General features: G+C 43.7%; 1 protein-coding gene across 1 annotated transcript in view; it reads left to right on the forward strand.

Annotated features, from left to right (window-relative positions):
• LOC119737970 (receptor-type tyrosine-protein phosphatase alpha-like) overlaps positions 1-26,381 on the forward strand; it is a 30,907-nt gene extending 4,526 nt beyond the window's left edge. The window contains exons 4-22 of the mRNA XM_038212650.1: positions 2,025-2,438; positions 3,051-3,180; positions 3,883-3,947; positions 7,322-7,620; positions 8,353-8,443; positions 8,775-8,851; positions 9,179-9,215; positions 9,645-9,742; positions 10,567-10,692; positions 11,293-11,450; positions 12,647-12,782; positions 13,582-13,713; positions 14,145-14,244; positions 20,505-20,584; positions 21,261-21,395; positions 22,912-23,040; positions 24,764-24,912; positions 25,425-25,560; positions 26,180-26,381. Coding sequence (XP_038068578.1) covers positions 2,025-2,438; positions 3,051-3,180; positions 3,883-3,947; positions 7,322-7,620; positions 8,353-8,443; positions 8,775-8,851; positions 9,179-9,215; positions 9,645-9,742; positions 10,567-10,692; positions 11,293-11,450; positions 12,647-12,782; positions 13,582-13,713; positions 14,145-14,244; positions 20,505-20,584; positions 21,261-21,395; positions 22,912-23,040; positions 24,764-24,912; positions 25,425-25,560; positions 26,180-26,362 — 2,675 coding nt within the window. The 3' untranslated portion in view covers positions 26,363-26,381. The remainder of the gene's footprint in view (positions 1-2,024; positions 2,439-3,050; positions 3,181-3,882; positions 3,948-7,321; positions 7,621-8,352; positions 8,444-8,774; positions 8,852-9,178; positions 9,216-9,644; positions 9,743-10,566; positions 10,693-11,292; positions 11,451-12,646; positions 12,783-13,581; positions 13,714-14,144; positions 14,245-20,504; positions 20,585-21,260; positions 21,396-22,911; positions 23,041-24,763; positions 24,913-25,424; positions 25,561-26,179) is intronic.
• The last annotated feature ends 917 nt before the right edge of the window (positions 26,382-27,298 follow it).

The following is a 27,298-nucleotide window of genomic DNA, read 5'->3' on the forward strand; positions in this document are numbered from 1 at the left end:
ATTCTGGACACCGTGCTATTTCTGCGCCGAACTTTATTGAAATGAGTACGGCAGTTACTCAAAAGGCTGAACTTAATGGTATACGAATATTGAGTAGCTCAGAGTGAAATGGGATATTTATTTCGATAAAAAAATGGTGGAAAATATGTTTTTCTCTTCCAAACCACCCCTTCGCGAAAATGTTTGAACCCAACTCTGTAGCGCTGGCTCTTTGGAACAATACACGCTACGCGCAACGCTGATAGCGCACACCAGCTTGAATTTGCACACAAATACCGCGTCATGGAACAAGGATGATCCTAACTGTTCAATAGTATTTTTGATATAACCGACATACAGATCCTTGTCATTTGATTGGTGGAACTCACATCACGTGGCATTCGTTATTGCTCCCATTCATGCCGCGGCTCAAAAAGTACTATCCGCCCATGGGGAATGGGAAATACTATTCAACAGTTGGGATCATGACGCTGTATTTGTGTGCAAATGCATGCTGGTGTGCGCGTTCAGCGTTGCGTGTAGCGCGTATTGTTCCAAAGAGCCAGCGCTACAGCGTTGGGTTCAAACATTTTCGTGAAAGGGTGGTTTGGAAGAGAGAAATACATTTTCCTACAGTTTTGTATTGAAAAAAGTTCAAATATATCAAATGACAAGGATCTATATGTCGGTTATATAAAACAAATATTGAGTGGCTTTAAATTGTGAAATGGGAGGAATATTATCGCTCGGGAAATCCGGGCTTTTCCAGTTCACTCGGCTTCGCCTCGTGAAATGGAAAAGTCCAGATTTTACCTTGCGATAATATTCCTCCCATACCACGCTGAGCCACTCAATATTTGTATACCATTCCCCATGAGCAAATGGGACTTTTTGAGCCCCGGCGTGAATGGGAGTAATAACGAATGTCATGTGATGTGAGTTTCCCCCCCCCCCCCAGTCAAATGACAAGGATCTGTATGTCGGTTATATAATAAAAAAAAAAATGATTAGCATCTGAAGTTATGGACCAGGTTAAAGCAATGCAAGCGGTTTAATGAATTCTCAGTGTTATCAAACTGTTCGCGCCAATTTCACTCCCCATGATGCGGACAAAAGAGAGGGTATTGTGAGCATGCACATTTCTAAAATGTTTGCCCAAACTTCAAATTGAATGGAGTTCGGCACGGCAATAACATGGCAAGATCATGGCATTTAGAACACTGCTGTGCCACTGCCATTCAGAGCGATGATAGGGCGGCAGCATTGTCGCCCTAAAGGATGGTGCCACAAACTCAATTTGCTGAACCAAATGGTTCTCAACGGTGTGCTTGTGCCATCTCCGTGCCGAATGAAAAAGTCCAAATGATTCCAGCACGGCAGTAGCTTGGCGTCTAAAATGGGCTTTAGGGACTCCAGTGTCTTTCGACACATGAAACAGTGAAAGATATTGGGTGAGATGCCACAGGAATTTTCAGGATTTTACCAATTTTGTCAGGATTTTCCCCCAATTCATGATGTTTAAAGAGTCTGCTATGAAATCTGGAAATTTTTAGGTTTTACCATAAAGATATCTTCACCACTAATGCTATAACAAGAGAAGTTGGTATTTTAAGGGGTGCTTGTTACAAAGGCAAATACAAACATACCAAAGACCTTACGTTGCTCCAGGACAGTTGGTGACCTTCAAACCCTCTGACAGTTATTTTGTGGATTTTTCATTTTCCCCAAATCCAGTTTGTCTTTCAGTCCACCTGCCCACCTCAGGTTAATGCCTGTAGGTGTTGTTGAGATATTTTCCTTCTGGAATCTCTAGCAATACCAACATATTAACCCATCTTAATGTTGGTTGTAAAGTCTTTTTTTTTTATTAAATCAACTACCTTAGTACATGTTACATATACATGTAATTGTTGAATATGGCAACATGGTCAGACCACATTAGCCTTTTGAAACCACTGGCTATCCTATGCATCAGGTTTTGTGTCTCCCACATATATTATTGGAGGTTGTAAGCCATCTTGATTTACCCTCTCCATTTATTGTAGGTCTGCCATATTTAAGCCAGAAACCCAGTGTAACAGTTTCATCTACGTCAGCTACCATCAGCTGGCAGGCATGGGGTTCCAACGCTATGGATAGAGGAGACGGGCCAGTCATTGCATACAAAGTCTACTACTCCCTTGCATCCTCAGTGTCATGGACTGTTGCTGAGACCGTGTCTGTGACAAACTCATCACAGGCTCTGTATAGCTCCACTGTTCAACCATTGAACCGAAATACTGAATACATGTTCAGTGTGGCGGCCGTGTTACAGGAGCAAGGAGGAGAAGGGCCAATGAGTCCAGTAACAATTAATGTGACTTCAAATGAACCTGAACCAACTACCCTGAGTCCTACAACCACAGCATCAACGATCGCTGAATCAGGCTCACCAGTAGAACCATCCAGAAGTACCAGAGGTAAAGTAAAAAGAGCATCCTAACACATTTCAATCTTCTCACAACATTAAAAAGCTTGAGAGTGACTGTTAAACAACTTTTTGGTTGAAATGGTATCAATCAATATCAGTTTTTAATCTTTGAATTTACATCATCCCAGTGCAAATTCCATCCTTTCCATACACTTTAAATAGTGTATTTTTTCGTATCAAATTCTAGTTTTATAGAAATTGGGAACAGTTTTCTAGGAGAATTAAAGTACACCGCTTTATGCTTGATTCCAGCTTGCCACCTGGCATATATATATATATATGACGTCATTTTAGAGACATATATATATGACGTCATTTTAGGTTGCCAAAATGCTCAAGCGCCTCAACTTTAAAATCACAGGAACATGAGAACGCCTCAGTTATGGCTACAAATTATGTTCACCAAATTAGTATATGGGATCTGTGCACTGACAAGTACCTACTCAACGGTAAGAAAGGGAGACGCTTTGGGTTTGTGCACGTACTTCTTACTATGGTTTGTGAACCAGTATGCGTATGTCCTGTCCATTGGGCTCTCAAAAGTAGTCCGTAAATGATTTGGTCTTTCAACAATTCATTTTTTTTCTTTGCTCACTCAAAGCGAGTTCAACAGTTGCACCAAATCCCACACCTGCATCTGATAGCATAGTGACCATTGTCGTGGTTGCTGTGCTAGCCATTCTGGTGATTGTAGTGTTGATTCTGGTCGTACTGCTGGTCAGACACTATCGGTGAGTACAATCTGCTCTCCTTGGCCAAACAAAATCCTACCCCCAAAATGAGTGTAGTTTGAAATGGCAGTGTTGCAGTCGAGTATATCACAAGTCCAATCACAAGGACATCACAAGTCATTTTACATGTCAAATCATAAGTTAGGGGATGAATAACAGCAAAGGAATGCCTTTGTCACAGTTCATATGATTAGCTTGTGATTTGTCTTAACACGTGATGAGTTGCGACTGATTTGCCATAAAATTACGAGGACATACTTGTATGGTGGACTTAACGACAACATTGGCAGATCATGGTGGGAGGAAGAAGGGAAAATCGAACCGCAAAGTGCTTATTGCTGCACCGGCAACTTTGTATGCAATCTTCCTTCTGGTTTATTGGTAAATGTTGTGTGACTTAACATGGGCTAGGAACAATCTTATTTTTTCCAGCCCAACAAAGAATCATTACTTTTAGTGAACTTCACACTTAGTGTCTCAATAAAGGGGGCCCCCTTTCCTTCATCTTTTGTAATGAGTCCAAAAACAGAGAGCAATTTCACCTACATATTCTCTAAGCTTTAATTCCTGGCAAAAGTCAGTATTAGTGCAAAGATTTAGAGGGGACACCTTGAAAAAGAGGGAGCATAAAGGTTCTGGACTATTTTTGAATAATTTTTAATATTGCAATGATTATATTTTCTGTTGTCCATTTGATTGCAGAAGAAGACGGTCTAGAGAAGTTTCCGTAGATGGCTTAAAAGGGAAGTTTGGAAGCAGTGATCACCGTGAGTTTTATTATTTGTTGGTTCATTTAAAAATAATAAACTTTATATCCCCGGGTGAAATGTTGTAATTTTTCTTAGCGAAACACTATACGAATTTTGTGGTCAATGCACTATTACAAGAGGATTTTGAAGGATTCAGGATGGTTAGGGTTAAATTTCTCATGTATCGGTAACATTTTCGGCTACATTTAAAGGGAATATACATCATTTGCTTTTGCTGTAATTTTCAGAAATGGATGGAATTGGGGGATTGGAAATATATAGCAAATATATTTACACTTACTTTTTTGAGGTTTTGGGTTCGAAAATGCTATAAAAACCAAGAAAAACAATCATTTTCCTGTAGTCTAGTTCCCTGACTCCATATAAGAAGAAACAGAGCAGTTTACATACATTGGGGAATTGTAAGGTCAGGGAACCAGTCTAGCTGGCTCGTACCCGTTCATAGGTTTGTAATCGATTCCAAACAAGTGCGAGGGTCAATTGGGGCCAGTATTTGAAAAAAAAGCCAGTATTTTCCAACGCTGATCGGCCGATCAGCGTTGGAAATTGATACAAAAATACCATTTTTCTTGAAAATGACAGTATACCAGGTGCCATGATTTTACATGATGCTTTACACTGTCATTTACTAACAGTCCAGCAAGGTATTTAAAAATGATTTGGTATTTTTATTTTTTGATGTTTGCAAATGTTGTATTTTCCCTTTAATAGTTTGCATCGAAACTGTCTTAGAGGAAACTGCAAATTTCCGTCTGGTTCACCATAAATGACAACTAAACAGTGCCACAGACTGTTATATAATTCCCCTATTTCAAAACACAACACCACCGTCTAAAGCAGGAATTGAAATCCCCAAAAATGTCTGGTACATCAAAATTGAGGAAAAATGAAGAAAACTGATGGCTGTATTGACCCTGAATGCACATGTATTCATCTAAGTTCACATTCATGGTGTGTGGGTGTGTGTTAACTCTGTTTGAATTCCACCCTTTTGCCAAATTCTTTCTTTTGTTGCATAAATTCCGGCAGACTTCCTCTTTGTGACACACTGAATGGACCGTGTGGTGCCATGTATGGATGACTAATTCTGGATTGTGACTGTACTTGTACAATTTACAATACAGGTTCTAACTTTGTCAACCAAATATCCAAAGAAATATACCCACCTGCAAGACCCAGAAAGGTTAAATTCTATTTTCAGACATTAAAGCATTCAACAATTGAAAAAATGTCAATGTGTTTGTGCATTGATTCACTCACACCTTTTGGTGTTTTTTTTTTTAGATATAGTCCATCATTTGTAATTTCTGCATTTTGTTCGTTTGAAGCAACAAAAGTGTTCAAAATCTAATGAAGGATACTGAACAACTAACCTGATGAAGTTTCAGCTCAGCTTCAGCTGTATATTCCGAGAAAAACAGCATTCTAGGATCTCAATTTCAAATCAAAAAATGCTGAATCATGTTTTGAATTGGGCCTGAATTCAGCGTCCGAGACGCGTTCTCACTGAGCCGATTGCAGCTATACGCGATGTCGCGCACTGATCCGACGAATTATAGCAACCACGCACATGTGTGCGTCGTGCCAATGCTTGCGCGCGCTTCGCCGAATAACAAAACGAACTACTAATTTAAATTTTCCTACGGTGCGTTTTAAGGCGCACCGTTGGCAAGGCCTTCTTTCGTTGAGTACTTCAAAATGACAGCTTCCCAGGAAGAATGATTTCACAGGGAGTTTAGTTCCCTTACTATCTTTCAACCAAGTATTTTTTTCAACAATAATTACACCAGTTACTTTTCAGATGGCTGCAAATGATGGACTATAGCTTTAAGCCATTGTATAACATACAAGTATACGTTGAGTGAGTCACATACAGCTGCAGTCAATGAGTGCATGTATGCAAATTACTTATTCACATTCAGACATTTTTGTTAAAAGTATCGAAGGTTTTCTGACAGACAATTTTAATTTGAAGTGGGTTGTTAAAAATGTTTAACACTTTACAGTCATTGAAAATACATCATAAAACATTTCATTACAAGTGATCATTGTGCCACAGAGAAACGCTTCCTTTCTCTGAAAATAGTTTTTTCAAGAGTACACTTTATTGCAAAGCTAAAAAAAAACCAACATTATCAATAACATAAATTGACATAAACACTTAAACTAGCGAACAAGACATGTCAACATTATTTCTTTTTTAAGTCCTATTTCCTGAAAAGAAAATTAACTGAGTAATAGCTTCTTTCCAAATATCTGACTTCTTTGCCAAAAGTCTCATTTCTTCAAAATGTGCATGCACTCTCCATTTGAATATATGTCTAGCAGAGATAATTATGTCTTACATCAAATAATCACTGTTTGCTTAATTCCAGTTTAAATATACCATGTTGATGCAGATATAATGTTTGTTGTGATTGTGATTTCACATGTTTTCATTTCCTTGTTATTTGGGCTGATATAGTTCCCTATTGCACAGAAGAACAGGAAACTCATGCTTTTTCAGATTGTCGTCGTTTATTGCTCACTGAAACTCCACAAATTGATTTCAGGTCAAGCTAACTTAAGGCCCCCAAAAAGTCTCCGGTTTCTGGTATGTGTGCGCGTCGCCGTAGCCATGCGCGTCGGCAAAATGAAAAAGTTTTTTTTTTCAATGAAAGATGATGTCTCAAAACCGCCAACCTCACTGGTTTGACTGGAATCCTGCTGCTGCACAATTTTAACATGTTTTTAGATGGGGTTATGATCGAGATTAAGTTTTATGTGGCCTCTCTGGACTCCCATATATTTGCACTAAGTCGGGCACCATTTGCAGTCATCAGCTGACATTTGAAGCAAAAAAAAAGGGAAAAAAAAGTCGCGTCGCCGCACCACTTTTTGGGCAAGCTCCATACCAGAAACCAGAGATTTTTTGGGGGGCCTAATTATATGCACATTAAAAACTCTGTTGAATAATTTAAGAAATTGTAAAGCCATATAGACACAACCTCCATGCTTGTATTAACCCTAATCTAATTCCCAACTCCATCAAAATCCAACCCCCCCCCCTCCATTTTTGGTGGGCAAGCCATGAGTACCAAGTCCAACAAAATCCACCTACATTGTATGGCAGTGGTGGATTTATGGTGGATTTCGGCAGATTTGGTCCTGAAGCATTATGTGAAGCAGAGTCAGTGATGGATTTTGGTGGACTTGGTACTGTTCTTGGGAAAACTCAGTAGAGAGTTAAGGTTAAGGAAAGACTTGTTTATAAGAGGGTTTTAAAGGAATTAGAAGGATGTACAATGCTCAAACAAAGAGGCTTTGGGGTTAACGTTACATAAAACTGAACGCAAGTTGTACTTAGTTATTTTAACAAATTTTGTTATCAGTATCCAGTCTGGAGGCTATAGACAACCCAGTCTCCATCCCCTTGGAGGATGTCAACTCCAATGGCGACGTGTCCCCAGAACCCACCGCCACTACCACCACACCCACCACCATCGATAAGGCACGGCCAAAGTCTGGCACCAGTCTGATCTCCATGCTGGACAGCAGCTCTGCGTTTGCTGGCCTGCCTCTCTACCCTCCCCCTGAGAGGGAACTGAAGAAAGATCCCATCCCGTTGAAGGAGTTCGTGGCATATATGCGCCGGGCCATGCAGGGTCCGCAACTTGGAGAGGAATGGAGTGTAAGTTGGCAGTTTATCTTTGCCACATCCCTAGTAAGATAGGCATTTGCCGATCTTGATGTTCTCCCAGATCCTTCAAGATTTTGCATGATCAAGGGAGATAAAACCCAGCAACTATAGTGTTCATTTATAAGCACCCCTCAGTGGTTACAAAGGAGAAGATGGGGGGGGGGACCACTGGGAGGGACATTTGAATGCGTTGCTTATGGCGCCTGATGATCACGTGAAGATGGTACGGTTTGTGAAGTTCAGATTAGAACTAGTCTTGCACACTTCACACAGTGCATGTAAAACCAATACGCACGTGCGGTGTGTTCGTTCCACTTGTGTTCTCAAAAGAGGTAAATAGTGCCATCCCATATTTACGTACAGAGTTTGTTGCCTTACATGGGACTTGGTTCCCCTTGAAGTTTTACAAAGAATTTGAGCTATCCATCCATTATAAGATTGTCAATCTGCTGTAACTTTACAACAGTCACTCGTTCACCGCACACACTATTTACGCTGTCATGTTTGTTTGTCTCGCTATGATTTTCAAGATGGGATACCCTGAGAATGGTGTATTGGTTCTCTGCAAAGATGTGGGTTTCGATCAAAGGGTTTGAGAATGTTCTTGAGAAAAATAAGATATTGTTATGGAGTTGGGTTTGATCAAAATTAATCAAGCTGTCTTAGTTTGTGACAATGAGTTATTTCTTTGAAATGTCTTTAATTTGTCCTTTTGTTGGTCAGTCCTTCCCTGGAATAGAGGCAATATGCTCCTGTGATGTGTCCCAGCTACCAGACAACAAGCTGAAGAACCGCTATCGGAATATTCCAGCATGTAAGATACACTCAGACAAATTTTATATCTTTCCCTTCTTTCCTCAAAATCCTGGTGGCGTGCATGTACCTTCACCGTTGCTTAATTGTATTTCAAAAGGAAATGTTTTGTCATCTTTTTGACCCTCACATGTATTGTAATTTCAGTAAACATTCAAGGCCCGGCATTGGATATTTCTTTGATGTCTTGAATATTTCAAGTTTATGTTTACATACAATTACTACATAATTTCATGTGTCTGTACTCGGTCTGTAGCAGAGCACAACATTTTCATACGCAAATGACTTTAAAGTTTTTGTGGCTTTTCTTTCAACCTCCTTGTTTGATTCAGATGACCATTGTCGTGTGATCCTGGATCATGATGAAGACGATGAGAACTTGGGATACATCAATGCATGCTACATCAAGGTCAGATTGTACAAAAAAGGTTACGTGATCAAACCGAAAGATAAATTTACTAATGCAATAAAATAGCAGCTTAAACTCACAGTTGCTTATTGAAACGTTTTTAAAGTTGAAAAAAGAAATTGACTGAATATGCAACCTCCGGATTGCCGTTCCAGTGCTACCAAAATGGCAATCTGGAGGTACAGCACCCGATTTCGTGAAACTCATCTTTACTTACGATGCATCGCAACGCTGTGAATAATTAAGAAATAGCCTGATTTGAAGGAATGTGTGAATTTGAGTAAAACTGTGAGATTGGTTTTTCTTTCCTTTCCCTCTCACTAACAGGGCTACAAGAATGACAAAGCCTACATAGCTACTCAAGGTCAGTATAGCTAATTTGAAATGTAGGAATAAATAATAACAGGTCTATATTTTTATGATGTCGAATAGGTGTAGAAGTACTTTTGCCGACCTCTTCAAAAAAAGTGAACATCTTCTCACAAGATCATAATTAAATTTGATCATGAAATGTTAATGTCTGGTGTAGCCCTATAACTCCTTCTTGCATCCTACATATACCTTTTCCTCGAATCTGCTGATTTCCTTGTTTTTTTTATTTCTCATGAATGCCATTGCAAATTGAAAAACACTGTACAAAGTCATGTGTGGTTTGGAATTTCCTTTGTTTTTTCCTTCTAAATTCCCAGTTGCATGCCTGATCCTATGATGTTCAGGGACACATTTTGTCATTCTAAGTATTCGTCTTCATCAATGCTTGTTATTAATATTCCCAATTCTTTTCAATCCCCAGGGCCCAATCAGGCCACCTCTCATGACTTCTGGAAGATGGCCTGGCAGGAGAATGTGCGCATCATTGTCAATGGTACAAACCTGGTGGAGGATGGAAAGGTAAGTTCTTTTTGTCATTAGTATTTCAGCCAATCATGGGGAAAAAGTTGGCACTATTACCAAGTGCACAGGGATTATTTTGACAAGAGCCTCACTCGACCTCAAGCCAGGCGGGTTGAAGCCATCACCCTCAGAAATTCCAGCCTCGCTTGTTGCTAGCGGGTCGCTAACAGATATTTCCGACCTGATCCCTGCGTGTATAAATCTGTCATGTGTTCTGAATATCGCAAAACGTTGGCGTGTATACACTGCCTCTGGATCGAACTGCTGAAATGAGTTTTTGCTCTTAAAAAAGAAATAGACCCCTCTCATAGACAGCCATCTTCGTGGGCAAATTACAACTGCTTATTCAATGCCATGTGCACACAGTGTGCAAAATGTTCTGAGCACGCGGGCATGTTGTTCGAATTATATTCTGAAAAACGTTGCAGCTGATGCGCGCAACAAAAATTTGACTCCCAAAATGCTGATGCACATGACTATCTGTAGGCAGTGATGTCATTTGAGAGAGACCTATTCTACCTGATTTGTTGTACATTTTGAACAGAAACGTGTACATATGAATTCTCTCTTTTGTAAAGTGACAGATAGTGTTGCTTCAAAACAGAATCATTCCAGATGCAATTATTCAGAGTCTTTTTCTTGGATATTTTAGTGAATAATTATCCAGTAATTTAGAGAGTTTGCTGCAAGATGATTACAAGTGTTCCTGTCTGTCTGTATTTGCTCTGTGCACTAGTATCGGTTGAAAGTTATTGAGCATGTCTCGATTTTTTTTGTTTTGAAATTCTTGAACCATTTGTTAAAAAATCTTTTTCTTTCAGAATAAATGTGCCAAGTATTGGCCAGATGTTGGGAAGGCAGAAACTCTGGGTGGCATTTTAATCAGTGCAGTTAGTGAGGAGACTAGAGGAGAGTACACAGTCAGAAAAATGACAATTTCCAAGGTGGTAAGTTGTCAAATATCATTTTTTGTCCATCTTTGATGAACTTCATGAGCAATATATTACAAGTCCTCACAAATCTCAAGTCCTTACAAGTCCATCACAAGTTAATCACAAATCATCCACTCCAGAGTAAAGTTGCAAGCCATAGGCCTTACGCCCGAGTCGGCCATATTGAATTGAAAGTGAGGTAAAATCTTACGCTTTGGAACTTGCGAAGAGAAATGAAAGCAAGTTACTAATTATAATTTCAGTCTGCTTCAATGAATAATTTAAAATGCGTAGTTAAACATTCCCTAATATTTAAAGCCATATTTATTTCTTATGTGTTTATTCAGTTATTGTGCCACAACCAATGTACTTTGACTGTACACGCAGTGCATTCAGAGAACTTGTAAGAAAATAAAAGCCTCACCAGCTTACCTGGGTGGTACTCAAACTCATGAAATGCTGTCTATTTGGGCAGACACCTTAAAAGGATAAAGGCTTTGCTGATGAATCGTGTCTGGCAATTGAAATCATTCTGATGCAGAAATGCCATAATACTTTTCAAGGTGTTATTGTTTCATAAGAATTTCTCTTGTTCCTATTTACATTGAAATTAAGGGTGACAAGGAGTCTTCACCCAGGAAGATCACGCAGTTTCACTACACCAACTGGCCTGACAAGGATGTCCCTAAGGATGTGACGCCGGTCTTGAAGTTTGTCAAAGAGTTCTCTGAGGCAACGCCCAAAGATGCTGGACCTTATCTCATCCACTGCAGGTACACAATGTCTCACTGTATCCTACTCATTTTGCATAGTTGTAGTCTAAATCTTTCAAGCAGTGTGTCAAGCAGCTGTACACCAGTAACTTGTGGTCTGAATTGTGATAGACTTGACTACAATTTGCTGGTCTAAATCCCAGCTCTGCCCCCACCAAAGAAGAGAATGCCATAGCAACTAGGAAAGTATATACAGAGGAGAGCCGCTATACCGAACATTCGGCTATACCAAACATCATCCTTGGCTCCCTGTTTTCATGTACAAAGCGTAACTAACATTGTTGTTCCAAAAAGTCATCAGAATAAAAAAAAAAATTACCCGTTATATGACACACTACTTAGGCCATTTTAAATTAATTAATTCCCGGACATCTTGCAATACAGTCAATGCAGGAAATGCATGGCCACATAATGGCTACACAGTCACTGAAGCACCTTGTAGTGCTAGAGGTTTGCGTTGCTATATGTTACAGAATAACTACCTTGATGCATTTGTTTAAAGGGAATATACAACATTTGCAAACATCGAAAAATAAAACTACCAAGTTTTTACGAAATACCTTACTAGGATGTTGGTAAATGACAGTCTCAAGCATCTTGTAAAATTATGGCACCTGGTGTGAAGTCATTTTCAAGAAAATGTTTTTTTTTGTAAACATTTCCAACGGTGGTCGGCCGACCAGCGTTGGGAAAACCTAACTATTTTTCAACTACTGCTCCAAATTTACCAATTTTTTCAGTCCAAATTTTGTTTGCTATTTTTTGTATGTTCATGAACGGGTGCAGGCCAGCTAGACTGGTTCCCTTTCCTTACAATTGTCCATCATCTATAAATTGATCCATTTTATCTTTTGTGGAGTCGGGGAACCAGACTACGTGAACATTTTTGTTTTTCTGGGTTTTTTTTTTTCAACCTTTTCGAACACAAAACTTAAAAAATGTCAGTGTAACAATATTTGATCTATTATACTAACATCTCAAATAGTTCATTTCTGAAAATTACAGCAAAAGCCAATGATGTACATTGCCTTTAATAACAGATTTCACAGTTCTTTAACGATTTTGGGTATCTGTATGTGACTTTATTGTGTGTTCATCACGTCGACAGCAAATACGTGCCTAAAGGGAGATCCATATGTTGTTTATTGCAAAGAGTTGGAGTACATGTTAGAACCTTTTTTCTCTGTTGTTTGCAGTGCTGGAGTTGGCAGGACCGGTGTTATCATTGGCATACATGCCTCGCTGCAACGAGCCCGGGCAGAGAAAACTCTGGACGTCTACAACTTTGTGGCTGACATGAGGGATCATCGGGTCAGCATTGTGCAGACACCGGTAGGTACTTCAGGGACAACGGTGGTAGAATTGTACGATACATGATGAAAAATGGTAACAACCCCAGTTTTACACACCTTTGGTTCTTGTTACAGTCACCAATGGTGTAGTTTAGTTTATCACAAGTCCAGTCACAAGTAACAGTGAGTGAACATTAACAAAGGAGTGCCTTTGTCATAATTCATTTAAGTACTTTGTAAGTTGACTTGGGACTGACTTGTTATTATTATTATTAATCATTTCTGATAATGAAACCAAGGATTCCTCAAAAGCGCCCAAAACACCATAGTTCGCATGCCTGAAGAAACCTGTGGACAGAAGACAATGAGAAGAAGTTACTGTTTTAGAGGTGGGAGGAAAAGCCCAGAAGAATATGTAGAACGCCATGGTCCAGTGGTTACAGTGTTTGACTCATGTACGGAGGTGCGTGGGTTCGAACCCTGCCATGAACATGGTGTTTGTGCCCTTGGGCAACACACTTCACTACAATTGCCTCTCTCCACCCAGGAGTATGAATGGGTACCTGTGAGGGTAGAGGACCGATTGAGTGCTGATATCGGCTGCCGCGTGGTCCCATGGCCTGATGAACGGGGTAATAATTGTAAAGTGCTTTGAGATCGTTGATAGGATGGAAAGTGCTATATAAGCACAATTATCATTATATTCTGAGGAAACCCACGGAATCAGGCAGGGACTGAAAACCCAATCCACACATTGGCTCAGGCGGGACTCGAACCCAGGTCACAGTGGTGGAAGGCAACTTTGGCATCCATAAAACTGATCTCTATTTTGTTTTCAGGTCCAGTATACGTTCATCCATCTTGCCTTGTTGGAAGCTCTGTTCTCAGACGACACCGCTGTGCCTGCAGCTTTACTTGGGAAGAGGGTAACCGAGCTTAAGAAGAAGAAGAAGTTGGCTGAAGAATTTGAGGTGATTTAAACAAAGACTGATTTTGGGGCACAAGCCTTGTGTTACAGTAGATTAGACATTTGATTTGAGATTGTACATGCCAACCAGCCTGTGTCTCTTTGTTGGCTTAAATCTGCGTAAATTGTGTTTTGACAACAGTGATACTAGCAGTATGCATTGTTTTTGTGACACTGAAATGCTTGCTTGATGATTTTGGCTGTCCTTACTACATGTATTAGTATTACTGTCCTTACCATTACTTTTAAAAAGTAATAATCAAAAGATTGATTGCTAACTTATGCTGAATTCTTAACCTAAATATATATTCCATTGTCCACAGGGTACATTGCATCCATAGAAAAGTGTGTAAATGTACGTATGCGTCAGTGGCATTTTTACTACTACTTTGGAAATAGTTTTGTCAACCGGGTGATTGTATGATTTGTTTTCAGCAACTGAACACCATCACCCCGATTCCAAGTCGAGAAAAATGTCGCAAGAGCATGGCTCACACCAACCAGAGCAAGAACAGATTCCCACACACGCTTACTCGTAAGTCAGTCTCCTCTGCTTAATGCAAGAAATACAGTGGTTTCCTATAGAAAATACAGGGTCTACATCACTCTACTTACCTGTAGAGCGAATACTACATATGCATTGTTCCCTATGCCGCCGGCAGGCAATTTGCTAAGAGTTTTACACAATAGCGCCCTCACGTGTCCTACCCACGACGCCCTGTGACATGCGCACTACGTTAGCGTCCTCTTTTTCTCTTAGCCGCAGGCGAGGTATAACGTGGAATTTCAATTGACCTGAATTTCACTGTTTTATTTGTACCTCTTTTGCTGGGAGAAAGCTATTTAGAAGAAATAAAGAGAAAGTGTTTATTGTAGAGTAGTTCTAGTGAAGTTTTTGGAGTGAAAGTGAAGTAGAAATGAGTAAATCTAGGAAGTTGGGGAGGACTGGGTGTGTCGATAATGGAGGGACGTACATCCCACAAGCCCGAGTTCTCGGGGGACTGCACCGGTGATGGTACGTCACCGCGGCAGCAGTCCCCTAGTCGGCCCCTTCAGCCACTGCCGGCTGTCGGAGCTGACGGACCCATTGACCAAGCGGGGGGCCGTACAACCCCACCGTCTTTGGTCAATATTTACGGGTCCGCCCAACTGGAGGGGAAACGCACCGGCAAGACAAAGAAGTTGTCTGAAGCAGGGGCAGTACCCAAAAAGGGACGTACGGCAAAAGGTGGCTCCACTACGTGGCGCACCGTGCCCGTCCCTGGCCCGTCTACGGGGCACACGCAGCCGGAGGAAGTACTCCTCCATGGCTCAGTGCACCCAGGCCCACCCAGTCCCGTGATTACCACGATGCCTGGGGATGGGCTGTTATATGGCCGGCTAATCGACCGTACAGCACCCGCCTATGTTACCGGCATGGGGGCGCTGTCGGCCGCCCGGGCTATTGATAGCGTAGAGCCGAATCCCTGGGATTCCCCCAGAGCATTAACGCTACGCTCGGAGGGCCATGCCTCTACATCGGATTTTATTCGTTGTTCGGGCATCCTCGTGTCCCCGCAATCCTCGGCAACTACTCGGATTCGTTCTTCAAAAAAGAAAAAATCGAAAAAGAACCGCCGTTCCCGCCGTTCTTCGACGAGTTCTAGCGGGTCATCCGGTCGATCACACCGTGGGAAACGCCACAAGGGTGGCGACCCGATTTCACGCGGTGATTTTTTTGAGGCTTTTCACTCCCTCGCGGCCTCATTGTCGGGCCGGCAGGGAGACTACGGTCACAGCTGGATGACTCCGGGCCAAAGGGACATACCGCACACGGCTAGCCGTGCGCCAGAGTCCCCTCCAGAATTACAGCCCCCACCCGCCAGTCATCACGGCCGTGGTGGGGTGACTACAGACCAGCGGACAATGCCGTGCACGGAGAGCCGTGCACCGGCGTCACCGCCCGGTATTAGTTTACACCCATCGGTGTCACTACAGTCCGAGCGGGGCTCGATACTGGGACACTGGTTCCCATTCCCCGGTGACAACTCGGCCCCCGTGCTCTGACAACTCGGCGGACGAGAGCGAGCTGACCCGCACCATGCAACACCTATCGGTGGCTGAGACCGAAATCTGCTTGGTCCAACGGGATATGATCAGAGTTCTGAATCTTCCTGCTGGTACCGAACCTCCTCCTCCTGAACGTCAGTCGTTCAAGAATAGATCGGGACCGACGGCGGAACTGGTCCGGGCTTTTCCCACAATGCCCCTGGACTGCGTGTGCAGTGACCACATCGACGGGATAATGCACGCAAAGACATGGAGTGCCTATGCTAAACGCGTAGACTCGTATTATCATTCCCCCCCAGGGGATTTTGAGAAATATTTCTCAACTCCAGTCCTGCCGGGCTCGGCCATTGACAAACTCGCCGCTGACCGAGGGACGGCTTCATCCAAAGTTCCTTTTACGGACAAGACCCGTGGAAAGCTGGAGGATGTCACCCGTTGAATGGACTCGGCGGCACGCATGGGTATGCGTGCGACGTCCTTTCTTATTCTTCTATCCGAGTACCTGGCCTTGGGGTATGAAGAAGATTCGGTGATACCAGCCGACATGATGGTGGCTGCTCTCCATTGCCTCGATCGTGGCCTCTGCTCCACTCTCGACCAGTTTGCTAGAGTGTCGACCTTGGCAACATCGTCACGCGGCGCCAATGTGGTAGATGCACTTTTCCTCCCTTAACCTGGAGCACAACAGCGTCTCGACGATCTCCCGCTCTCAGGCCCGGACTTATTTTCTGGTAAGTTCCAGGAGGCCATGGAGGCCATGGAGGCCGAGGCAAAGCGCCTCAAGGCCACAGAGAAAATAAATCTCAAGAAACCGGCCGAGCCGAAAACCGCGGACAAGACAAAGAAACAGCCATCTTTTGTCATTCCCCGGTGCCGCCCTCCGGTCACAGCGGCCCGTGGTGGATTTCGTGGGCGCGCCGATAAGACGGTCGGCCCGCGTTATTCACAACCACATACCGGACAACAGCGTCCCCAGTCGGGATGCGGTTTCCGTGCGCCCACTCCCCGTTACCCTGGGGCGTGGCGCAAGTGACTTATGCGTCTCCAGGCGGCCTCCCGCCGGTGGACCCGTGGGAGGCCGCCTTCAGGAGTACGTGGGGTCCTGGGTGCAGGTGACTTCCGACCGGTGGGTCCTCGAAACGATCAGCAGCGGTTACGCGCTCGAGTTTACGAGGACCCCCCGTCGGACATGCTTATTCGGACAACGCCCGTACCGCCCGACACAGCAAAACGCCACTCCCTCGAGGGGGAGATCGACGCCCTCCTTCTAAAGAGAGCAGTTCGTGTTGTCCCCCAAGGGGGGACCCGCGCAGGTTTCATGTCAACCTTCTTCAAGAAGGAGACCGGTGTGTGGCGTCCAATACTGAACTTAAAACCCCTCAACAAGTTCATACGTCCGAAACGTTTCCGCATGGAAACGTTACGTACCATTTTCGCATCGATCATAGCGCCAGCGTGGGCGGCCAGTATAGACTTGAAAGACGCGTACTTTCACGTACCGATCAGGCCGGAGCACCGCAAATTCCTTTTCCAATACAAAAATATACTGTACGAATTTGTGGTGCTCCCGTTCGGGCTATCCACTTCTCCGCGGGTGTTCACCCGGATCATGAAGACGATCGGGGCGGCACTGCTGCGACGAGGGATCATGATATTCATGTACCTTGACGATTGGCTAGTAGTGGGTAGTTCTCGGGGGGAGACGGAAGCGGCGCTCCAACTAACGTGGCACCTTGCTTCCGACCTGGGATTTCTTATCAACACCAAGAAATCCCATCAAGTCCCCTCACAGGTTCCCACCTTTCTAGGTGCATCCCTCGATCTTCGCAGGGGACTGGCCCGTCCATCGGAGGACCGCCTGCTGAACCTTCGGCAGTGCGTGTCCCTCTTCCTCCCGACGGTAGTGGCTCCGGCCCGAGCCTGGCTCAGGCTGTTGGGCCTTATGGCCAGTCTGGTGGACTTAGTGGAATTTTGCAGGCTGAGGATGAGGCCAATTCAACTTCACCTGCTTTCTTTCTACAGACCCCGCTGGCACCCGATCGACCATCCGGTGCCCACTACGTCTTGGCTAGTCCCCCACCTTCGTTGGTGGCTAGTCGAGGCCAATATAACGCAGGGACGCGTTTTCCGCCCGTCGGTACTTATCACGACCGACGCGTCAGGGTACGGCTCGGGGGCTACCCTCCACCCGCGACAGGTCGCGGGCGTATGGGGCCCCGCACATCAATCATCCCACATCAACGTCCTGGAAATGCTGGCAGTCACCAACGCACCAAAACATTTCCAGTCGGACGTCAGAGGACAAGCAGTCCTGGTACGATGCGACAACGCCACAGTGGTGGCATACATCAATCACCAGGGTGGCACTCGATCTGTGTGCACTAACGTGGGATCTCACCCTCTGGTGCATACATCACGGGATAGCACTGTCGGCAGTCCACATCCCGGGGGAAGAGAACGTCACAGCCGACGCTCTCTCCAGAGGCTCGATCGCCCCGACAGAGTGGTCACTGCTCCCACAGGTTGCTCAGTCTATCTTCCGACTAATCGACCGGCCGCATGTGGACCTATTCGCGTCGCGAATGAACAATCAGCTACCGATCTACTGCGCGGGGGGCCCAGATCCCAACGCGTGGCAGACCGATGCGCTGTCGGTGCGGTGGGACGGCCTACTGGCCTACGCCTTCCCACCCATCTCCCTCGTTTCTCGAGTGCTGACGAAGATCGAGCAGGAGGATTGCCGAATTCTCCTCATAGCCCCGTTCTGGCCCCGCCAGCCGCTCGTCCGACTCTTGGTTCACCGCCCGGTAATTCTACTGAGGAGGGCCGATCTCCTTTATCAGCCCAGCTCGGGAATCAGTCACCAGGCTCCGGGGGATCTTCACCTGACGTGCTGGGTATTGTCACCCGATCCCTCTGCTCAGCAGGCCTTTCGCGACGAGCTGCAACAATTGCAGCCAAGTCCCGTAGAGCCTCAACCAGAAAGGTGTACGATAGCCGACTACGCCATTTCTTTAAATGGTGTAGACGGCAATCCATTCATCCCCCCAATACTTCTGTAGGTGAAGTGGGGAGCTTCCTCCTATACCTTTTTAACAGTGGGCTCACGACGGCCACGGTAAAAAATTATCGATCAGCCGTTGCCGCGATCCATCAGGGATTTCCGGACGGTTCTTCCGTTTCCGGCAACCCTGCAATTAGCCAACTGATCAAGGGGATGTTTAATACTCGTCCCCCAGTACGCACATTAATCCCATCTTGGGACCTCTTCAGTGTACTATCCACACTGGCGAGGGCTCCTTTTGAACCAATGAATAGCTCAACTTTGTTACAACTTTCCATCATAGTAGCTTTTCAGTTGGCTGTCGCTACGTCCCGACGACGTAGCGAACTACACTCATTATCGATGCAGACAGGACACATCTGGTGGGAACCGGGGGGTGTCCGCCTGATCCCTACGGCCGGTTTTCTCGCAAAGAACCAGTCAGAGACCTTTACGCCCCTGGACATCTTTGTCCCGGACATCAAGTCTTTTTCGAACGAGACAAACGACAAACTTTGGTGCCCAGTTCGAGCACTTAAGTGGTATGTCAACCGTACGAAGTCACTTCGTACGGGACACGACAAATTGTTCATAACAACGACCCCGCCCTATGGGCCGGCGTCTCGCGATACAATTACTCGCTGGATCGTGACAGCTATCCGTTCCGTACCGGGCAGCTGGCCAGCGACCCAGGGACCCATTCGAGTGCATGAGGTCAGGGGAGTGTCCACCTCGTTGGCCTTTTTTAAGGGTGTCCCCCTAGGTGACATCGTCCAGGCAGCCTGCTGGAAGAACCCTAACACGTTCTCCGAATGCTACCTGAAGGATGTCCTCCAGGCAGATGGCAAGGCTGGAAGAGAAGTGCTGCTGGCGGCCAGTCGAGCCTCACGGAAGCACTAACGGGTGAGCATATCAATATATATATTTCTATGGGCATGAAGTCTAATGATGTGTACCTATCATGTGTTCATGCCCATAATGGTTACACCCCCCTGACCTTTTGCGCACGAGCTTTTTGGGTTCCACTTATGAGGTGAAGCCCTAGAGCGTCTGGGGTGTTTGCCTTTGGACACGCCTCATGTCCTACACCCCTGTAGACATACGGTAATTCGCGTACACCCACCGCCTTACTCGGTGTGAGTCTATGCATATGTAGTATTCACTCTACAGGTAAGTAGAGTGATGTAGACCCCCCCCCCCCCCCCACAGTAGTGTGGTTGGGGTCTACGAGCGAATACTTACCTGTAGAGCACCCCTCCCTCCTTCCCCACTATACTCGATTCCTTGAGTGCTTACGCAGGTAACGCTTGAGAAAAAGAGGACGCTAACGTAGTGCGCATGTCACAGGGCGTCGTGGGTAGGACACGTGAGGGCGCTATTGTGTAAAACTCTTAGCAAATTGCCTGCCGGCATAGGGAACAATGCATATGTAGTATTCGCTCTACAGGTAAGTATTCGCTCGTAGACCCCAACCACACTACTGTGGGGGGGGGGGGGGAGTTTACAATATCATCAGAGAGTGTGTGTAATCTCCCTATTAGCAGGTTTACTCAGAATCTTTCACTTGGCATGATAAGCGAATAATTTTAATGCAATTTGCAGTGTTTGTGTTCTTTTTCATTTTACATGTACAATCATAATTGGTAAATGTCATGATAGTTTAAAAAGATTTTCTATCGTTGATGCTTTTTCCTTCCGTGCAGTTGAAGGCTGTCGGCCTTTTTTGATGACGCCCAGAGAAGATGGGATGGAGTACAACTACATCAATGCCTCATCTGTGGATGTAAGATCATATCAGTCGATTGTTATTGATACGAATTGTAAACAGTGAATTATCCACAAAAACTGCCCTGACAGAGCGGACGTTTGAGAATACACATGCAGAGCATCCTTTTCTTTCACTATCTTAAAATTCACCTACATGAAAATTGAGTGAGAGCATCGTCGTCGGTTTGAATAAATTTGATAAAGGGTCAGAAAGTGACACATTTCCAACCATAATTTCATTTTCTAGTTGCACGTAATTCATGAAGAATGTTGTAAAGTTAATATTTGGATTTGCCCTACGACTGGACAAGCCCATAGGAAAGACTGAGTGTGCAGTGTTTTTCCAAATACGTTGGCGAAGGGCAAAACCCACATATAAAAAACAAAATACCGTAGACAAGTCCACCGAGCCCATTACTTTTGTGACTGGAATTGTGACAAGACTTGTGATTTACTTTTGACCGGACTTGTGATGAACTGGACTTCAGCACTAATTGGAAAATAATATGTTGCCAAGAGCCGTCAAGCCCGAAGGTGGTGAAGCGCAGAACAATTCCCAAAATTTAAACCCCACAGAATGGATCTTTCTTTTGTCTGGAATTTCATGAAGTGTCACCACTGCTGACATTTTGCAAGGAATGAGAAAACAATTCAACTGTGCTGATCTTTATTTATTTATTTTTTGTTCCTAGGGCTTTAAGCAGAGTGATTTTGCCGTGGTAACCCAGGCTCCACTGCCAAACACCGTATTGGACCTGTGGCGATTGGTTTACGACTACCAGATCTCCAGCATAATAATGCTCAATGCGCCTGACCCTGATGATACTGTAAGTTGTGAAAGTAACTTTGGAGAAATTATGTCTCCGAGGGTTTTCCGGCCTAGTTTTGGGCCAGGCCGTACATCCAAACTGTTTCGACCGCTTTGTGGCTGTGACTTTGGTTCCTCTGTTTTTGGCCAAACTCCTGTGACTTCAGCTGAAATCAAATCACACAGGGACAGTGGCGGGGGGGGGGGGGGGGGGGGGGGGGGGACCGCCCCCCCATGAAACCTTGTCGCCCCCCCAGTTGTGCCCCCCCCCCCCCCACTGAGATTTTGAGTTTCTAAAAAAATTATCATTGATCTACATGACGCTATGGGCCCTATTATGTACTACAATGTATCTTTTGCTTAGAAAATATTGGTTAAAGTGGTCAGAAATTGCCTCAGATAGCACCACAGAGCATTCAGAATCCAACATTTTTCGGGGCCCTTAAGCGGGCCCTGAACCCCACGCCTATAGCTCAGAATTCTGGTAGCTGATTCAATGACTCCAACCTCGAAAACAATGTTCACAAAATGTTCTTATGCCTTTAGCTGAGAAAACCTCGAAAATTATGTTTAAATTATTATCTTTTGTGCTAAGATAATTATTGGTTAAAGTGGTAAGAAATTGCCTCAGATCACTCCACAGAGCATCGAAAATCCAATTTTTTTCGGGGCCCTTAAGCGGGCCCCGAACCCCACGCCAATAGCTCAGAATACCCATAGCTGATTCAATGTCTCCAACCTCGAAAACGATGTTCAAATAATTATCTTTTGCCAAGAAAATATTAGTTAAAGCATGGAGGAAAGTCGTAAGAAATTGCTTCAAATCACACCACAGAACATCTAGAATCCATTTTTTTTTTCGGGGCCCTTAATCGGGACCCAAACCCCACGCCAATAGCTCAGAATACCCATAGCTGATTCAATGTCTCCAACCTCAAAAACGATGTTCAAATAATTATCTTTTGCCAAGAAAATATTAGTTAAAGCATAGAGGAAAGTCGTAAGAAATTGCTTCAAATCACACCACAGAACATCTAGAATCCAATTTTTTTTTCGGGGCCATTAAGCGGGCCACGAACCCCACGCCGTAAGGGCTTCGCGCTTTGCGCTTGCATCACCTATGATCAAGGTATGACCCCCCCCACACTTTTGAGAAGCGATTGACGCCCCTGCTTGACGCCCCCCCATGAAATGTTCCAGCGCCCCCCCACTGAAAAATTCCTGGCTACGCCACTGCATAGGGATGTGCATGAATTATTTTCGTTTTGCTGAAAGAACGAACACCTTTTTTGGTGATCCGTGGACACAACTTTGAAATGGTGGTTGTGTTTAAAATGTGTGATTTGAATGATTCTTGTACTAAAAGAAAGCTTATGAATTGGGCTTCGTATCCTAGATTTTCAGAGTGATACATGAAGAACTTCACTAAAACAATAGTCCCGACATTTGGGTTTCGTTTTTTTTTTACTCACCCTGTATGTGCACGTAGTCCATAGAAATACTGATGTTTGTAATCTGCTTTGTTTGATTGACAGAGTTGTCCGCAGTACTGGCCAGACAAAGGCAGTGATGAGTACGGTCCGTTCACCGTAACCACCACCAACACAGCAGACCTGGAGGGATACAGGATCAAGCAGATGAAGCTGGAACATCGCCGACAGAAGGTAGGGGAAAGATCACAGGGATCTGTGAGCTAGACAACACTAGCATGGTGATGGGTATAACAATGTAACATTAAGACGTGGGCCGGTAAACTTGAAGCTTAAGTGTGTTTTTTTCATTTTTTTCCGGATATCATTTGAGACCATAAATCCAGAGTATAAATTGTAAAATGTGAGCCTTGCCACAGGACTACTGGCATAGCTTTTTGCTCAGTTTGAAGGAAATTTGTTGTTGTATGCAGCAAAATTTCAGTATCTTATGCGCATGTTGGTCTTTTTTTTTTCATGTCACAATTGGAAAGACATTTTACGTTATAAGGTTGGAAAGGCTTTATAATTTTTTTTTAAAAGGTTGTCATTATTATGTTGAGCTAACTCTTTTTAAATCTACTTTGTACCTACCTTTCTTTCATATTCCTGTCTGTTGTGTTCTTGCAGTGTGGTTTTATGCTTTTTTTGTACCAGTCGTGTTTCCTCTATTACTTTTTCGACCTAAAAATGTAGTTTGCAAAATATCTCGCCTTTGTGGTTTATTCCTTCAAACCTGTGTGTGTATGGTGTCCTACAGAGGGCCTGTCTTGTACTTCTCCTGCCAGCTGCGTGCTGTCTGCTCTCTTTCTTGGGTGAGTTTCTGACTAACATCCTCCCGGAAAAAATAACTATTATCAAACCCAAAGCCCAGAACCCCACTTGCTTCCTGCTAGCTATCATGTATACCCAATAGGCTCCCAGAAAAAAAAGTTTGGAAAGCACTGCCTGGCCTACTCTCCAGCCTGTATGTATTAAATGGATATGATGCGTGCATACACTGGTTTTCTGTTGGGCCAGGTGTTCTTTGTTCTACATGTACATTTAACTCATCATGTACAGTCGAACCCTGAAAAGAAGAGCACTGTTAATATAACATCCTGCTTATAGCCTAACAAGCAACATTTTAGGTCGCACTTCTTTGTTTTTTTTGTTTTGATTACTGTTCATACAAGGTGCCTGTTATAACAAGGTAATTTGTAAAGGTGTTCGACTGTACTCTGTTGCATTGTACATATAAGGCCCCTTTTTTAAAAATTACTTTGATTACGGAATTGCCGCCGACATTTTTGATGGAGCACTTTCGTGTCCGAATACAGTGTCCGAATACTGGGCGCACCATTATGGGTGCGCTGTAAAGGGCGCACATACACGTGTAGAATTTTTTTATTTTTTTATTTTTTTTCCACTCGCCGCACGACCCGGGTAACAAAAAAATCCGTAATTTGTATCCATCTCGCAGTTTCTCCAACCCTAAACTCCAAATCCCTTGCCCCCAAATTCTCAGCCCTCTGCTCTCCCTTGCAAGAGCTCCCTCCGCATTCATCCCAGACTTCACAATTTAACAGCACATTTCTATACTGTAACATTTAGGTCTTCACCCTCTTATAATAAAATTACAGCATAAAACTTTGGAAAATTTAACATTTTGTGGCATTTCTTTTGAAACAGAGAACCCTAAACTTGTGTAAAATAATGGATCTTTTTTCGAAATTTCTCAGTCCTTTTTTCCCCAGTTTCTTGGAGGGTTTAAACTGGTACTGACGTGTACATATCGTCGGGTGCACCATAAAGTGATCTATTGTCTATAGACTTTGTGCGCACAATACGTCACTTCGTGGTGTAACCGACGATATAGCCAACTTTCAATAACTTTAGTCTCATCCACATTTTCTTGTGGGTGTTTGTTTTATCACAGAGGTCACACTATTTCAAGCACTACCAAGTCACTGACTGGCCGCTGGGTCAGGAGGTACCTAAATCCCCCAGCGCCTTGCTTCGTCTCATCCAGACTGTGGACAAACACAAGCCAAAGGACAAACGCTCAGCCAGTCTTGTCCACTGCATGTAAGTTGTAAAAATGAATTTCCGGGGACTTTGATTGGCCGTGGGAATAGCAAAGTATGGTGTTCCATATGTACCATCGGCGTTGCATTTTGGGCGTCACATTTGTCAGCTCTGGCAGGGATCATTTTGATGGATTTCATGCAAGACTTCTTGCAACTCGGCCAGAGCTTATTGTGCACTTGAATTTGAGCTGTACAACATCTTCTTCGAACAAGGTGCACGCCATTTTGTGTAGTGATTGGATGGTATCCAGAAAGAGGAAATGTGATTTTTCAGCTCTGGCAGGAGCTTCTACATGTCACTTGATGGTCTGTTGGTCGGTCGGTCAGATGGTCTGTCTGTCCCTAAAAGTGACCAAAAATACGGTGGGACATATGTGCCATCGGCGTCACATTTTTCGCCAGCGATTATTGTGCACTCGCACTTGTTCCTGTGCTGGCACCCAGAAAATGGCCGATCAAAAATTTGGCATATATTGGTATTTCATCACTTCCTTTTTGTTTTGTATACAGAGATGGCCTGAATCGCAGCGGCGTGTTCTGCGTACTCAAGAACTCCCTGGACAGGCTGCACGAAGAGGACGTGGTGGACATCTTACAGACTACTAAAGTCCTGCGCTTGAATCGTCCTAACTTACTCAATAGCCTGGTAAGATGAACATGAATGATAGCAGTCAGGAATATGGGAGTCACACTGTTTTCAGGTTCACCTGAAAACAAAAAATTGATTGACCACCCCTTCAAATGTTGGCTTTTCCTCACTGTACTGCAAAACGGCAATTTCCTAATGTATAGGGTGGTGCAAAAAGAAGGAAACCCACTTTTGACGGCAATTTTCACCGACTTGTTGAGCATATCTCAAAAATTCAATTTAATGATATTAAAGTATTGATCTTTAAACATAAGTGATGGAAAAATGATTGCAAATGCATATTTTGTCTCTTGAGATGTGGTAGTTTAAAAATTTCTTGTGCCAAACCTGTTTGTCCACGGACGGCTTTATTCCATCCGCTTGACTGAGCTCCGGAGCTTGATACAAAACACTCCACTAGACTTACACGTGGACAACAGTGATTTTGGTGACTTGTATTCAAACATAATAACACTGTTCTTGCGATATTTTTAAAAGGTTTTTTTCACCATGAAGGTTTGAAGAGCTATACTTCACTACATTATTTAAAAAACAGTTCATTTCATCATGACAGGTCACATATACTACTCTTCATTTAAGTATGTTCGTCAAAATCTTTTCTTGTCCTCCCACAAAGGACATGTACCGGTTCTGCTACGAGGCCATGCTGGCCTATGTGAACAACCCAGAGGAGTTCAAGGCGGAGGCGATTCCGGAACCAGTCTATGAAAACACGCCCAGGGACATGGAGAAGGACAAGCCCAAAGAGAGCATATACCAGAATCTGGAGCCGAAAAGCAGCGAGACCCCTGAAACTTGAAAGGTGCAGAGCCAGCGGGTACAAAAATGGTCTTTTGGTTGTGAGTTGGGAGGGATGTTGCAGATTTAGAACAAGTAATATAAATTTCTTAATACAGACCTTTTTTGTTTACAAATATTGTGGACCGTTGTTTTGTAATCAACCAGTTTGCATAAATTTACACCCTGGTTGGCAAAAGCTTTTGCCAGAAATTGTCAATTTGTGACGTATTCATAAATACCTCAGACAGTTTGCCCATTCATATTGGTTGAGAGCCCGTCATGTTGGTCATTTTAAACCACTGTTAAAACACCGGCTGGTTTTAAACACTTCTTTCCTGTACTGGTGTGTTCTGCACCACATTGCGTACTGCACGTGCGCCAATCTCCGTAAAAGTAGATTATTTGGTGATTTGCGCGAGGCACATAGACACTGCGAGAGGGGTGTTTCACAAAACATGAGGTAAAATTGTTTAACAAAATTGTTTAGAAAATTGTGAATTTTTGACTTGTTTTGACTTATTGACCAAACGTGCTTGATTGGTATTTAAAAAAGGCATGTTTAAACCCTGCTAGGGGCTTGGTCTTGGAAAATGGTCCTGGCCTTCAGCTGGGGCCATTATTCGCTTCCCGGCCCCTAACCGGTTTTAAACGTGCATGTACTTGTTTAATACCGGTCAAGCACATATTCATTCCCTTATTAAAAAGGGAGATGACTTTAATTAGCTTTGATGGTGTCTTTTGAGTATTCAGTACTTTTTCCTGTTCTTTCTTTAATTTTGTTTTTGCAATGATGGTCAACCATAGTTTCCAAACCACTGGGCAAAGAAAGCTGGACAATTGTAGGATTCTTAAGTAAAGTTCTCTCCATTTTTGTGTCGCCTAAACAAAGATTTGGGGGACACGTGCCAGTCCTTAATTCTGTATGTCCGTATGTTAAAGTTTAGGTTAAAAAATT

The sequence above is a fragment of the Patiria miniata genome, unplaced genomic scaffold, assembly GCF_015706575.1.
Source record: "Patiria miniata isolate m_02_andy unplaced genomic scaffold, ASM1570657v1 HiC_scaffold_3, whole genome shotgun sequence".
Classification (NCBI taxonomy): domain Eukaryota; kingdom Metazoa; phylum Echinodermata; class Asteroidea; order Valvatida; family Asterinidae; genus Patiria; species Patiria miniata.